Below are 13756 nucleotides of genomic sequence, written 5' to 3' on the forward strand. Positions count from 1 at the left end.
TACCTAGCTCTCCCTGGAGACCATGTGATCTAACCTTGCTAACTAGTCTAGGCAGAACCTTGTTGAACACCTTGTTGAAGTTCACTGTCTGCCTTCACCAATCTTCAATGTCACTTCTTCAAAAAGTAAAGGCAAACATACCAAAAGCTTTCTTCACTACCTTGTCTACCTGTGACTGCACCTTCAAGGAACTACGAATGCACTCCAAAGGTGTCTTTGTTTGGCAACATTTCTTAGAATCCTATAATTAATTGTCCAGTCCTGCCTTGATTTGCTTTATCAAAATACGACACCTCACATACAGCCAAATTAAACTCCATCTGCCACTCATAAGCCCATCTGATCAAGGTCCTATTGTACTCTGAGATGACCTTCTCCACTGTCCACTACATCATCAATTTTGGTGTCATCTGTAAACTTACTAACTATTTCTCCTGTATTCACATTCAAATCATTTAAATGACAAATAGTAGTGGATCCACACCTTCGGCCGTGGGCCTCCAGTCGGAAAAACCACCATCTCCTCCTGTCAAGCCAAATTTGTAACCAAATACCTAGCTCTCCCTGGAGACCATGTGATCTAACCTTGCTAACTAGTCTAGGCAGAACCTTGTTGAACACCTTGTTGAAGTTCACTGTCTGCCTTCACCAATCTTCAATGTCACTTCTTCAAAAAAATTCAATCTAGTCAGTACAACTTCCCATGAACAAAGCCATGGTGACCATCTCTAAAATCAGTCCCTGCCTTTCCAAATGCATCTAAATCCTGTCCTACAGAATCTCCTCAAACAACTTAACTACCACTGAGGTCAGGCTCACCAGGCTAGAGTCCTTTGGCTTTTCCTTACCACTTTTCTGAAATAATGGCACCGCATTAGCTACTCTCTAGTCTTTATGTTCTAGACGGATATGACTATACATGAACCCTCCATGTCTTTTTCACCTATGGCCGACCAAACCATCTTCCTCGAACACACCCCTACTCCCACAGTCACCTAGGAGGCAGGTTGGCTTTTGCCTGTTTCCCACCTAATTTATCTATTATAGGCAATATCATTTACAATGGCTTCCCTTTCCAGTCACACACTATTCCCCTGATATTCTGAAAGCATCTATTCCTCGGTCCATTCCCATTTCTGACGTCTTGATGACACCACCTGAAAGCAGACTGTTAGTTTGCCAATGCACTCTGATGACACCCAGCTCTATCACATCACTATCACTTTCTGTTTCTCCATTGTTAAATTATCATTCTGCTTATCTGGCACCCTCCACTTGTGTAAAATATTCTCCCAGCTAGGCGTGAGGAAAACTAAAACCATAACCATTGTTTACGATCTTTGCTCTAAACACCACTTCCTGGTTTCCAACTCCTTCCCTCTCTGGCAACTGCCAAACTATATTGACAACCTTGGTGTCATATTTGACTCAGAGGTGAACTTCTGATCACAATCAGTATAAGATTACTCACTCAGTTTGGCCTTACTAGATGCCACTTGGACTGAAACTTTGTCATGCCTTTGTCAGCTCTAGACTTGACTATTCTAACATACTCTTGGTTGATCACCCTCATGTTAACATCCATAAACTGGGGGGTCATCTAAAACTCTGTTGTCTGTGCTTTAACATGTGTCAAGTTCTTTGGCCCTTCTATCTCCGTGCTTGCTAACTTATATTGGCTCCCAGTGAAGCAGCATGTTGATTTCAACATGTTTACCTAGCTTTCAAATCTCTGCATGACCTTATCCCACCCTATCTGTAATCTCCTTTAGCTCACACCACTCAGCTATTTGAGCTCCTTTAATTCCAGCCAAGGTCCCTAGTGCTGGAATTCTCTTGTTATCTCTGAACCTCACTTTCTGGCTTTAAGAAACACTTACAACCATAACTCTTTGGCCAAGATCATGATCACTTTCTTAAGTGGCTTGATGTCAGTTTGTACGTGAAGTATCTTGAGACAGTTCACTGTAAATTGTTCTACAAATATAATTTGTTGCTAAAAGAACATGATGCTGACACTTACCATTGTTCCTGTCCCTGAGGAGGTCAAGATCCCGGGCAGTAGAGATCGATAGACTTGTCATCACACTGCCAGGAGTGACATAAGGGTCAGTTTCAGGGTCAATGTTTTGATAACCTTTCCAAGGCTCACCAGGACGAAACTCTATGTAAAAAATTCAAGCAATGAATTCAAGTGTTCCAGAAGTGGGAAAATAGTCTCTCAACTCCCAAAATAGGAACCAACAAAAAGAGGAACTCCATGCACGAATGCACAACCCACTGCAAATGTAAAGATAATTGACCCTTCTAGTGTCCTTTTTCCCCAGTTGGGAGGAAAAAACATTGCCAAGTCCACTTCTTACTTCTTCCCCAACCCCACAAATCCCACATAATTCAGAAAGCCCTCCAGTCATCAGTTCAGATAGGGCACTGATTCAAGTCTTTTCATATGGAGTCATCTGACCTAGGATTAAATATCTCACTTCACAGAGCTACTCTACTTTCAGCAAGTTATTCATCTGATTGTATCAATATATAGAGGAACAAGATGACAATTTTTCACAGCCATGATGTTTTGCTGCTCTTTTTAGATATGGATTAACACTTCAAATTGCACTAGGATGTGAGAAAATGTCACCCCATAAGAATGATTCCTCTATTGAACCTGAAGGAAAGTTATACTCTATGCAAAATCACATACTTGCAAAAGAAGCCCTTATATCCCCATAACAGCCACAGGAATTCCCAAGGCACAATAAAGTTAAGAGCTTCAAAACAATTGAAAATTATACAGTTGACAGTGCAGAGGTTAACAATTCCAGAAGCCAAACTAAAGGGAAAAAAGAAACCCACTCTCACTGAACCACAGTCAGTCACCATCACAGGAGAGGAAACCACCATTCGGCTTATCCAGTCCATGCCAGATCTCTACACGCAAATCCAATCAATGTTATTCCCCCACCACTGTACCCCCACACTCCTTTAAGCTACATACAAAATGCGTGCAAAAGCTAACCACTGAGTCCCTTTAGTGTGTTCTGCCATTTAAGATGACCATGGTTGACATTTGTTTCAAATCCATATTCCCACCTACCTAAGATTACTCTCAGTTCTCCCATCTAACATGAACCTATCTAGTCCTGTCTTTAGAACTCATTTCTGCCCTGAAAAGACAATCCCTAAAAGTGCCCCCTAGTTCTGGGCTGACCAAAGAGAAACCTCCATTCAAAGCCACTTTATCAAGACCATTCTTATACACTTAATCAATTATCTCTCACTCTTCGAAACCCTAGCAGGAACAAGCACGGCCTGTCAAACCTACCCTCATAACACAATCCATTCATTCAGGTGAAAATCCAGTAAACTTTCTGCTTTCAATAGTGTTCTTTAAATGAGACAACTAAAATTAACACATTATTTAAAATGTGGTCTCAATTTCCTGTATGACTGAACTACAACATCCTTACTTTTATGTTCAATTTCCTTTGTAATAAAGTACAGTATCTCATCAGCCTTCGCGATTGTGTGCCATATTTGCATATTGATCTGTTTTCAACTCATATGCGAGGGAGGAGCAAAGGACTTCTGGGAAGGTGAGTCTCACCATTTAAAACACTTACTTCAAACGTCGGGGCCTTCATTTGCCGAGAGGTGCGAGGGAGGAGCAAAGGACTGCCGGGAAGTTTTTAAAGTGGGTGAGATTTCTCGGTTTTTTTCTTCTCTTCCTTTGTTTAGTCCTGTGGGGGCTTTCAGCATAGCGGGATATGGATGTTAGGACAGTTGCATGTCCCTCCTGCAGAATGTGGCAGGTGAGATACACTTCACACGTCTCTGCCGACTACATCTGTGGGAAGTGCACCCAGCTCAGCTCCTTGAAAACAGTTAGGGAACTAGAGCTGGATGAACTACAGATCATCCGGGAGGTTGAGGGGGAAATTGAGAGGATGTACAGGGAGGTGGTCACTCCCCAGACACACGATAATGTGGGTTACTGTCAGGGGGAGGAAAGGGAACTGACGGTCAGAGCAGGAATCCCCTGTGGCTGTTCCCCTCAGCAATAAGTATACCATTTTGGATACTGCTGATGGGGATGGCCTACCAGGGGAAAGCCATAGTTGTCAGGTCTCTGGCACTGAGGCTCAGAAGGGAAGTGGGGAAAATAGAAAAGCGCTGGTGGTAAGGGACTCAACAGTTAGATGGATTGACAGGAGATTTGGTGGTCAGGAACGGGACTCCCGGAAGGTGTATTGCCTGCCTCGTGGCAGGGTCCAGGATGTCGCCGTCTGGGGGAGGGTGAGCAGCCAGAAATCGTGGTACATATTAGCACCAATGATATAGCCAGGAAAGGGATTGAGGATCTGAAAAGTGACTAGAATGAGTTAGGCTGGAATCTGAACAGCAGGAGTAGAGTAGTGACGTCAGGTTTGCTACCAGTGCCATGAGATAGTGAGATGAGGAACAGTCAGCAAATGCACATGGCTGCGAGGCTGGTGCAGGAGAGGGGGAGGGCTTCAGATACATTGACTATTGGGATGCCTTCTGGGGAAGGTGAGACCTGAACATGAAGGACTGGTTGCACCTGAACTGGAGGGGCACAAATGTCCTGGGCAGGAGATTTGCTTGTGTGATTCAGGAAGGTTTAAACTAGCTTGGGAGGGGGTGGTGGAAATCAGAGCCGCATGTCTGCGCGGGAGACAGTTGCAGATGGGGTAGTGACAGGATGTATTGAATCTATTAGGAAGGGTTCTCACGCGATGAAACAAAGGGATCGGTTAAAGTGTGTCTGCTTTAATGCAAGGAGTGTCCAAAGTAAGAGTGACGAACTTAGAGCATGGATCAGTACTTGGGGCTGCGATGTTGTGGCCATAATGGAGACGTGGGTTTTACAGGGGCAGGAATGGTTGCTTGATGCTCCAGGGTTTAGAACGTTTAAAAACAGGGAGGGTGGAAAAAGAGGAGGGGGTGTAGCATTGCTAATCAGAGAGAGTGCATCACAGCTACAGAAACGAAGGTTGTTGAGGAAGGTTTGTCTACTGAGTCAGTATGGGTGGAAGTTAGGAACAGCAAGGGAACAGCCACCACATTGGGGGTTTTCTACAGACCACCTAATAGCAGTAGAGAGATTGAAGGACTCTTAGGCGGGCAGATTCTGGAAAAATGCAGAAGTAGCCGGGTGATTTCAACTTTCCGAATTTCGATTGAAACCTAAGTGCAGATGGTTTGGATGGAGTCATTTTTGTCAGGTGTGTTTAAGAGGGTTCCCTTACTCAGTATGTAGATAAGACCAACGAAGGGGGAGGCCATTTTGGATTTGGTGCTTGGCAATGAGCCAGGACAGGTGTCAGGCGATGGGAGAGCAGTTTGGTGACAGTGATCACAACTGCCTCACATTTAGCATAGCTTTGGGAGAGTGAAAGGAACAGTTACCGAGGGAAGATATTTAATTGGGGGAAAGGAAATTATGATGCTATTAGACAGGAGCTTGGAAGCACAAACTGGGAGCAATTGTTCCACAGAAAGGGCACAGCAGACATGTGGAGACTACTTAAGGAGTTGTTGAGAGTGATGCACGAATTTGTTCCTCTGGGACAGGTAAGAAGGGTTAAGATTAAGGAACCTTGGATGACCAGAACAGAGGAGCTTCTCATCAAAAGGAAGGCAGCAGCTTACGTAAGGTGGAAGAAGCAAGGACTTAGCACAGCTTTAGAGGATTACAGGCTTGCTAGAAAGGAGCTCAGAAATGGACTGAGGAGAGCCAGGAGGGGGCATGAAAAAGGCTTGGCAAGAAGGATTAAGGAGAACCCAAAGGCATTTTGCTCATACGTGAGGATTAAAAGAATGATCAGGAAGAAGGCAAGGCTGATCAGGGATAGCAGAGGGAACTTGTGCGTGGAGTCTGAGCAGATAGAAGTCCTAAAATAAGTGTTTTTTGCTTCAGTTTTCACCAAGGAAAGGGAACTTATTGCAAATGAAAACTTTGAGGAGCTGGGATACAGTCTTGTCCAGATCAAAACTGATGAAGTTGATGTGCTGGAAATTTTGGAAAACATTAAGATTGATAACTCCCCAAGGCCAGACCAGATTTATCCTAAGCTGCTCCGGAAAGCGAGAAAGGAGGTTGTTAAGCCGCTGGTGAGGATATTTACCTCCTCACTCTCCACAGAAGTTGTACCAGAGGATTGGAAGAAGGGGAATGTTGTTCCTCTTTTCAAGGAGGGTATTAGGGAAATCCCTGGCAATTACAGACCAGTCAGTCTTACGTCTGTGGTCAGCAAATGTTTGGAAAGAATTCGGAGGATTTATGACTATTTGGCAAAGCACAGTGTGATTAAAGGCAGTCAGCATGGCTTTGAGGGGGGCAGGTCATGCCTCAAATCTTATTGAGTTCTTCGAGGTGGTGTCAAGACAGATTGACGAAGGTTGAGCAGTGGATGTGATGTATATGGACTTCAGCAAGGCAATTGATAAGGTTGATTTATGGTAGGCTCATTCATAAAGTCAGGAAGTATGGGATACAGGTAGATTTGGCTATCTGGATTCAGAATTGGTTGGCTGACAGAAGGCAAAAGTGTGGTTGTAGATGAAAAGTATTCTGCCTGGAGGTCAGTGTTGAGTGGGGTCCTGCAGGGCTCTGTTCTTGGGCCTCTGCTCTTTGTAGATTTTATAAATGACTTGGATGAGGAGGTTGAGGGATGGGTGAGTAAATTTGCAGATGACACAAAGGTTGGAGGTGTCGCTGATAGTATAGAGGGCTACTGCAGGCTGGAGCACGACTTAGACAGGATGCAGAGCTGGGCTGAGAAATGGCAGATGGAGTTCAACCTGGGTAAATGTGAAGTGATGCATTTGGAAGGTCGAACTCGAATGCTGAATATAGGATTAAAGGCAGGATTCTAGGCAGTGCAGAGGAACAGAGGGATCTGGGTGTGCAAGTATATAGATCCCTCAAAGTTGCCAAAGTAGATAGGGTTGTTAAGGAAGCAAATGGTTTTCATTGACAGGGGGATCGAGTTTAAGAGCTACGAGGTTTTCCTACAGCTCTACAAGTCCCTAGTAAGACCACACTTGGAATATCGTGTCCAGTTCTGTTCACCCTACTATAGGAAAGATACAGAGGCTTTGGAGAGGGTGCAAAGAAGGTTTACCAGGATGCTGCCTAGACTGGAGGGCTTGCCTTATGAAGAAAGGTTGAATAAGCTCGGACTTTTCTCTCTGGAGAGAAAGAGGAAGAGATGAGACCTGATCGGGGTATACAAGATAATGAGTGGAATAGACAGAGTCATTAGCCAGAGACTTTTCCCCAGGGCAGGACTGACTGGTACGAGGAGTCATCGTTTGAAGATATTAGGAGGAAGGTATAAAGGAAACGTCAGAGGTAGATTATTTACGCAAAGAGTTGTGAATGCATGGAATGCATTGCCAGCTGTGATGGTGGAAGCAGAGGCATTGGGGACATTTAAGCGACTGCTGGACATACACATGGATAGCAGTGAGTTGAGGGGTGCGTAGGTTGAATTATTATATTTCACATTAGGATTAAACCTCGGCACAACATCGTGGGCCAAAGGGCCTGTTCTGTGCTGTACTTTTTCTATATTCTATGTCAGACGTGTTCTTCCCTGAAGTGTCTATGACATACTATTCAAAACCATTTTTTCTTCTACGACTTCGACATGAGTTCCAGATCACTACCACTACCCCTCTTGCATCTCTTACCCAAAACCCTTATGTTTGTGCACCCCTCATCCTTGTACCATCAACTTTTCTCTACATCTCTATCAGACTACCCCTTAGTCAGTTTTACCAAATAACCACCTCAGCTTCTACAATATTATAAAACAGCTAAACTTTCTCATCCATGAAATACTTTGGTCATTCTCTTCTGCACTCTCAGAAGAACATTAAGTGCTGAGACCTAAATAGAGTTTGATACAACATAGCTGCTTTTGTACTCAATATCTATTTATGAATCTAAAAATCCCATCAGCTTTGTTAACTATCTCAATATATGTTGCCACCTTCAAGGATCTATGCACATGAATTCCCAGGTCTCTATCTCTGTGCACTATTTAAAATTATCAGTGAGTAATTATTGCCTCTGCCTATTATTTCTATCAAAATGCACAATCTCATATTTCAGCATTGGTCACTTGGTCCCCCACAATCCATTAGCTTAATTATGTCCTGATACTCAAATGATATAAAGTTCACTGTATGCCACATCTTCAAGCCTGTTATTGACAAATTTTGACATTCTACTTTATATTTATAAAGGCGCAGATTCAGCACTGATGCTTGGAGAACACTGCTGTCATCAATCCACCAGTCTGGAAAACAATCATTTCACATAACTTGATGTTTCAGTTCTTGAACCAATTATTTATCAAAATGTATTTATTATTTCAACCACCTCAATTTTATTAACCAGCCTTTCATATGACTTTATCAAGATCTTCCTCAAAATCTATATAGACAACATCCATGGCATCCCTTCAACAGCCTTTTCTGTTACTTCATCAAAAAATTTAAATTAGTCAAGCATAATTCACCTCAATGAAGGAGAGCCCTTGAGACATTTTAATTCAAATCTCTCCAAGTGCCTTTCAATTTTATCCTGGTCAATACTTCTAAAACCACCGATGTTAAATTAATCAGCCTATTAGCGCAAGAAATACATTACACCCTTTCTTGAGCAAGTATTATATTTCCCAGTTTGCAAATTTATCATCTCTCCTCAATCTTGGGAAGTTTACAGGGAAGATGTTCCACCATCGCTACTCCCACTTGCCGAGCAAACTATGATGTCAGATATCTGGATTAGTTAGGTCTTTCCAGTTTTCACCTTCCACTTTGTTCAGAATCTTCACCTTCATTTCTAACAATATTTTCTCAGCATCTTGTTTCTTAAATACCAATACTAAATTCTCTTTTCGGATTTGTAGCCTTTTGCTGCGCCTTGAAACATTTTTCTCCCAAATAGGTTTCTTACTACCCACTTAATGCAACATGTCAGAAGATGTTTAGGTTCATTATGTTAGTTTCTATCAATTTTTAATATTCTCTTTGTCACTGTCATTCCTTCTTCACTGCCTCTCAACTTATTTTATTTGGTCTGGTTTTCACTAGAACCAGACATGCATCATATAGCATTTTTGCGTTTCATCATATTTCCTGTCTCACTCATCATCCAAGGAGCCTTGGCTTTGATGCCTCTGTCTTTCCTTCTTATTAGGCTGTACTGAAAGCACTTCTACATTAAAGACCACCATAGGCATTTGTTATTCCTGTTGACCACTACAGAAGAAATACAGTGATTCAGGTTATTATAAACACAAAGTGAGCAGTCAAAGAACAGTACAGCACAGGAACAGACCTTTCAACCCTGTGCTGACACAGGATGCCTTTCTAAACTAAAAATTCTTTTGTCTCCATATGGTCCGCATTTCTCTATTCCTTGCTTACTCATATCTGTCAAGATGCCTCAAGAGTTGCTATTGCATTTGTTGCTACCATCATTCTATTGGCAGTGCATTCCAGGCATTTAATACCATGTGTAAGAAATGCTTGCCCGCACATCATCTTTAAACTTTCCTCCTCTTACCTTAAGCCTATATGCTAGAGTAACCTCCAACCCTATACAGGGAAAAAGACTCCAACTATCCAATCATTCCCTGCCCTTCAATTTTGTAAACCTCTATCAAGTCGTCCCTCTGGAGTTCAAGTGAAAACAAATCAAGTGTGTCCAATCTCTTCTCCTAGTTAATACCCTCCAAACCAATCTATACCCTCTCCAAAGGTTCCACATCCTCCTGGCAATGTGGCAACCCAGAACTGTATGCAATATTCCAAATATGGTCTTACTAAAGTTCTATATAGCTACAACATGACTTGCCAATTTTTATACTTTGTGCCAACCAATGAAGACAAGCATGCCATATGCTTTCTTGACCACCTTATCCACTTGTATTAGCACTTTCAGGGAACTGTGGACCTGTATGCTGACATCTCTCTATGTTAATGAGTCATGGAATCCCTACAGCGTGGAAATAGGCCCTTTGGCCCAACAGGTCTACACTGACCCTCCGAAGAGTAGCCTACCCAAAACCATTCCCCGGACCTATTACTCCACATTTACTCCTAACTAATGCACCTAATCTAAACATCTCTGAACACTATGAACAATTTAGCATGGCCAATTCACCTGACCTGCACATCTTTGGACTGTTGGAAGAAACTGGAGCACCAGGAGGAAACCCGTGCAGACACAGCCAATGTGCAAACTCCACACAGTCAGTCGTCAGAGGCTGGAATTGAACCCGGGTCCCTGGCCCTTTGGGGCAGCAGCGCAAACCACTGAGCCACCGTGCACTGCCCTTTCTCCCCCCCCACATCACCAAATCATGCCTTATGCTACAAGTAACAATTTCCATTTTAGTTCTTTTTTTACATCAATGCATTTTTAAGAAATTCTCTCAAATCCTTTCCAATTGATCTCATTCTTTTGGGTTTTTTTTAAAGCGGATCTCTCCGACCAAGCTTTTTGTCATCTTCCCTAATCTCTTGCAACTCTTGTCAAATTTAATTCTTCATTGCCACTGTGATGTACCTTGTAATGTTTTAGCACTTTGCAAAGTGCTATGCTGGATCACTGACACACTAACCTTGAAACTGGACCTGAAGTTATTTGAAGATAGAAATCTAAATCCAGCTTCAATTGTGCCAGTACACAATGTCTTACCTGGTGGCCAGTTAACATTGCTAGAGAGCTTATCACTGGGTGATTTGGCACTTGGCCAGCCATCTCCAATAGATCCAGGAGGACTGGCCAGAGAGTTCATGGAAATGTCAAAGTGACCAAAAGGAGATTCTTCAAGCAACTTGCCAGAACAAATACTAAGACCACTTGAAGTAGCACCTAGAGAAAGAAAATATGATTTGTTTCAAACCTCACTACTAAACAGTGCAGAAAAGAATAAAATGGCAACAGTCCACAAAGAATCACAGAGACGTACAGCATGGAAATAGACCCTTCAGTCCAACTTGTCCATGCTGACCAGATATCCTAAATTAATCTAGTCTCATTTACTAGCACGTGGCCTGTATCCCTCTAAACCCTTCCTATTTATAAAACCCACGCAGGTGCCTTTTAAATGTTGTCATTGTACCAGCCTCCACCACTTCCTCTGGCAGCTCAAACCATACATGCACCACCCTCTGCAGAATATCGTCGTCCTTTAGGTCACGTTTATATCTTTTCCCCCTCACCCTAAACCTATGTCCTCTTGTTCTGGACTCCCACACCCTATGGAAAAGACCTTGTCTATTTATCCTATCCATGCCCCTCATGATTATATAAACCTCAGCCTACGAGGATTCAGGGAGCACTCACCATTAATATTTTACCCGATTGTGTTAGGGAACCATTGGTGCCTTACCATGTTTGCTGGAGTTTTGATCTAGAGAGGAATTAACAGGAAGGTTCTCTGAAGCAGTCCATTGCTTCAGTCGGGATTGTTGGGATTGTGGCTCTTTCAGGTTAACAATACTGCCGAAATCCAGGGGTACATTCAAGTTTGGATTCAAGCCTAAGGAAGTAAATTGATTTTGTGTTATAATCCAAATTACAGACCCATATATGCAAATGTATGGAGTATTCATAATGCAACTTCAAGGATCCACAAAATCATACATGGCAACCATCATTCCTTCTCGTTTTCAGTGATACTTAGATACACAGGGTGCAGCACTTCAATGACACTTCAAACTTCCATTAAACGTGACAATTGGTGTCAGCAGCCATTCTGTCCTGGAGAGACTCACATGGCAGGGGCTGACTTGTCATCAAGGGCGAGACTCTCAAGTCACATCTTAGTCAACCCAAGCAGTTGTGGCAGATTTTCTTCCCTGAAAGCCAGTGGTGAAAATATTAGGGATTTTTTTTAATAAAAAAGAACAATCTGGTAGATTACGGTCAAGTTTCTCTGGTGCCAGTCCATATTACTAACATTATTAAATTCAATTCCAGAACATGCTGCTGATGGGAATCTGAACTGCCTTTGGTCTGCTATCCAGTTTACAGTAAATGTCAAAGGGAAACACTAGGTGGCAAGACATTGGGGCACCTTTATTTTTATTCAAATACTTTTGTAGAAAAAAAATATACAAACAGATTATTCACCTCTTGACAAAGACCTTTCTTGAGTGGCAGGCTTCCTTCCTGCATGTTGATGGATGGGTGAGCCTGGTATGTGGTTGCTTGCATTACACAGTGGAGGGCTGAGGAGGTTGTGGTTAGGGCTGTTGTCAGGAAGAAACATTTTGGGTATAGGATATTGAGGGGGCATCGGGGAAAGGTGAGCAGCTTGCGATACTGTGGGATCAGATTGACCTGGACTGGGTTGTGGAAACCCACCTAAAGGGTAGCTGCTGTATGTGTTGAGCGAAGGCGGCTCTTTCGTTTGCAGCTCATGAGGGGTGGGGGGCATGAGGTTCTCCGGGAAGGGCTTCATGGAGGGCTGATGCGGTGGTGGAGGCTGCTGCTTCAGAAGGCTTGTTTCCAGTTGACGGGGGTGTTGCAGCATCTGTTGCATGTTGAGCACACGAGCAGCCTGAACATGTGGGAAAGGAAAAAACAGGCATTTAGTGGTCATACATTCCAAGGCCAAGTTAGTATTTGTTGGGAGTCACTTTTATCTCCTCCCCACAGCATATCAGCAACATAAACTTTAACATTCTAAAATTCATAGTGATTTTAGAAATTCAGGTAGGATAAGGATTTTACTTCATTGTCAGAACTCAGTTGCTGCCCCCTTTTTAAATAATCAGCTCTACTCAATGTGATAGCAAACTGAACAAGTAATGAGAGTTTAAGGATGGAGGGGCTGTATGGGTCGGTGTAGTTTGATATTTATGACTAGTTCATTCAAAGGAGCCAATGTGAAACTGTTTGAGCAAATGTTAAAAGACGCAGATCAAATTCAAGCACAGCATCAATCAACAAACATTCACACATTTGACATTGCCTTTGCCACAACTGTCACCACAATCTACACCCTGGCATCTGTTACCTCTCCTTTAATGATTCTGGTGTATTCACCACCAACACCACACAGCATCACCCTTATAACAGTTTCTACACAGACTGGCAGGGTACAAGCCAGAATTCTACACTAGGGCCCTGGTCTCACGTTTGACCAGGAAACAGAACACTTGTTATGTTGTTTCACTGAAATCAATACGAAATTTAATTTCCCACAGGGGCCAGCAGTTATGAGCAATTAAGCTTTCAAGTTCAATCAAGAATATTGTAGAAGACTTTACCTGTTCTTGAGACTGACGCATGGGTCCTGGCACATTCCTCTGATTCTGTGCCTTCTGTTGCTGAAGCAGCAGTCGCTAATATTAAAAAAGGACATTAAAGTGTAAAATGGCTCATTGAAAACCTGCTCAATAGGGTGGATTGAACTTGTCACATTCTACAGTTTTGACCTTTGTGAAGATACTGAATTTGTTTGTTCAGGTTCTGGGAAATGGTACCTAACCTAAAGTTAACAAACTCCTTGAAGCTGACACAACACTGGATGTAGGCTTTTCTAAAATACTGCAGTGGGGTGATGGTCAGTTGGATAAATTTCCTGATGGGCCTAGCCCTGGTCAGATGAATACTATTGTGATACCAGGATCTTAATTTAATATCTACTCCAAAACATGCATAAATGAAAGGACATTTTCAGCATAATTCTACAAAGAGTTGGCA

The 13756-nt window shown here is 42.7% G+C and overlaps 1 protein-coding gene across 10 annotated transcripts in view; it reads right to left on the reverse strand.

The window, feature by feature from the left end:
• Positions 1–13756, reverse strand: part of LOC140464265 (trinucleotide repeat-containing gene 6A protein-like) — a 180215-nt gene that overhangs the window by 13582 nt on the left and 152877 nt on the right. For 6 of the 10 annotated variants that reach the window (XM_072559109.1, XM_072559111.1, XM_072559110.1 and 3 more), the window contains 5 exons: positions 13321–13395; positions 12179–12608; positions 11436–11585; positions 10739–10915; positions 2024–2164 (listed from right to left, as the gene is read on the reverse strand). In XM_072559109.1, the coding sequence (XP_072415210.1) occupies positions 2024–2164; positions 10739–10915; positions 11436–11585; positions 12179–12608; positions 13321–13395 (973 nt within the window). The remainder of the gene's footprint in view (positions 1–2023; positions 2165–10738; positions 10916–11435; positions 11586–12178; positions 12609–13320; positions 13396–13756) is intronic. The other 4 variants (XM_072559118.1, XM_072559117.1, XM_072559114.1 and 1 more) reach the window with 1 other exon arrangement.

The sequence above is a fragment of the Chiloscyllium punctatum genome, chromosome 40 (assembly GCF_047496795.1).
Source record: "Chiloscyllium punctatum isolate Juve2018m chromosome 40, sChiPun1.3, whole genome shotgun sequence".
In the NCBI taxonomy this organism is placed as follows: Eukaryota; Metazoa; Chordata; class Chondrichthyes; order Orectolobiformes; family Hemiscylliidae; genus Chiloscyllium; species Chiloscyllium punctatum.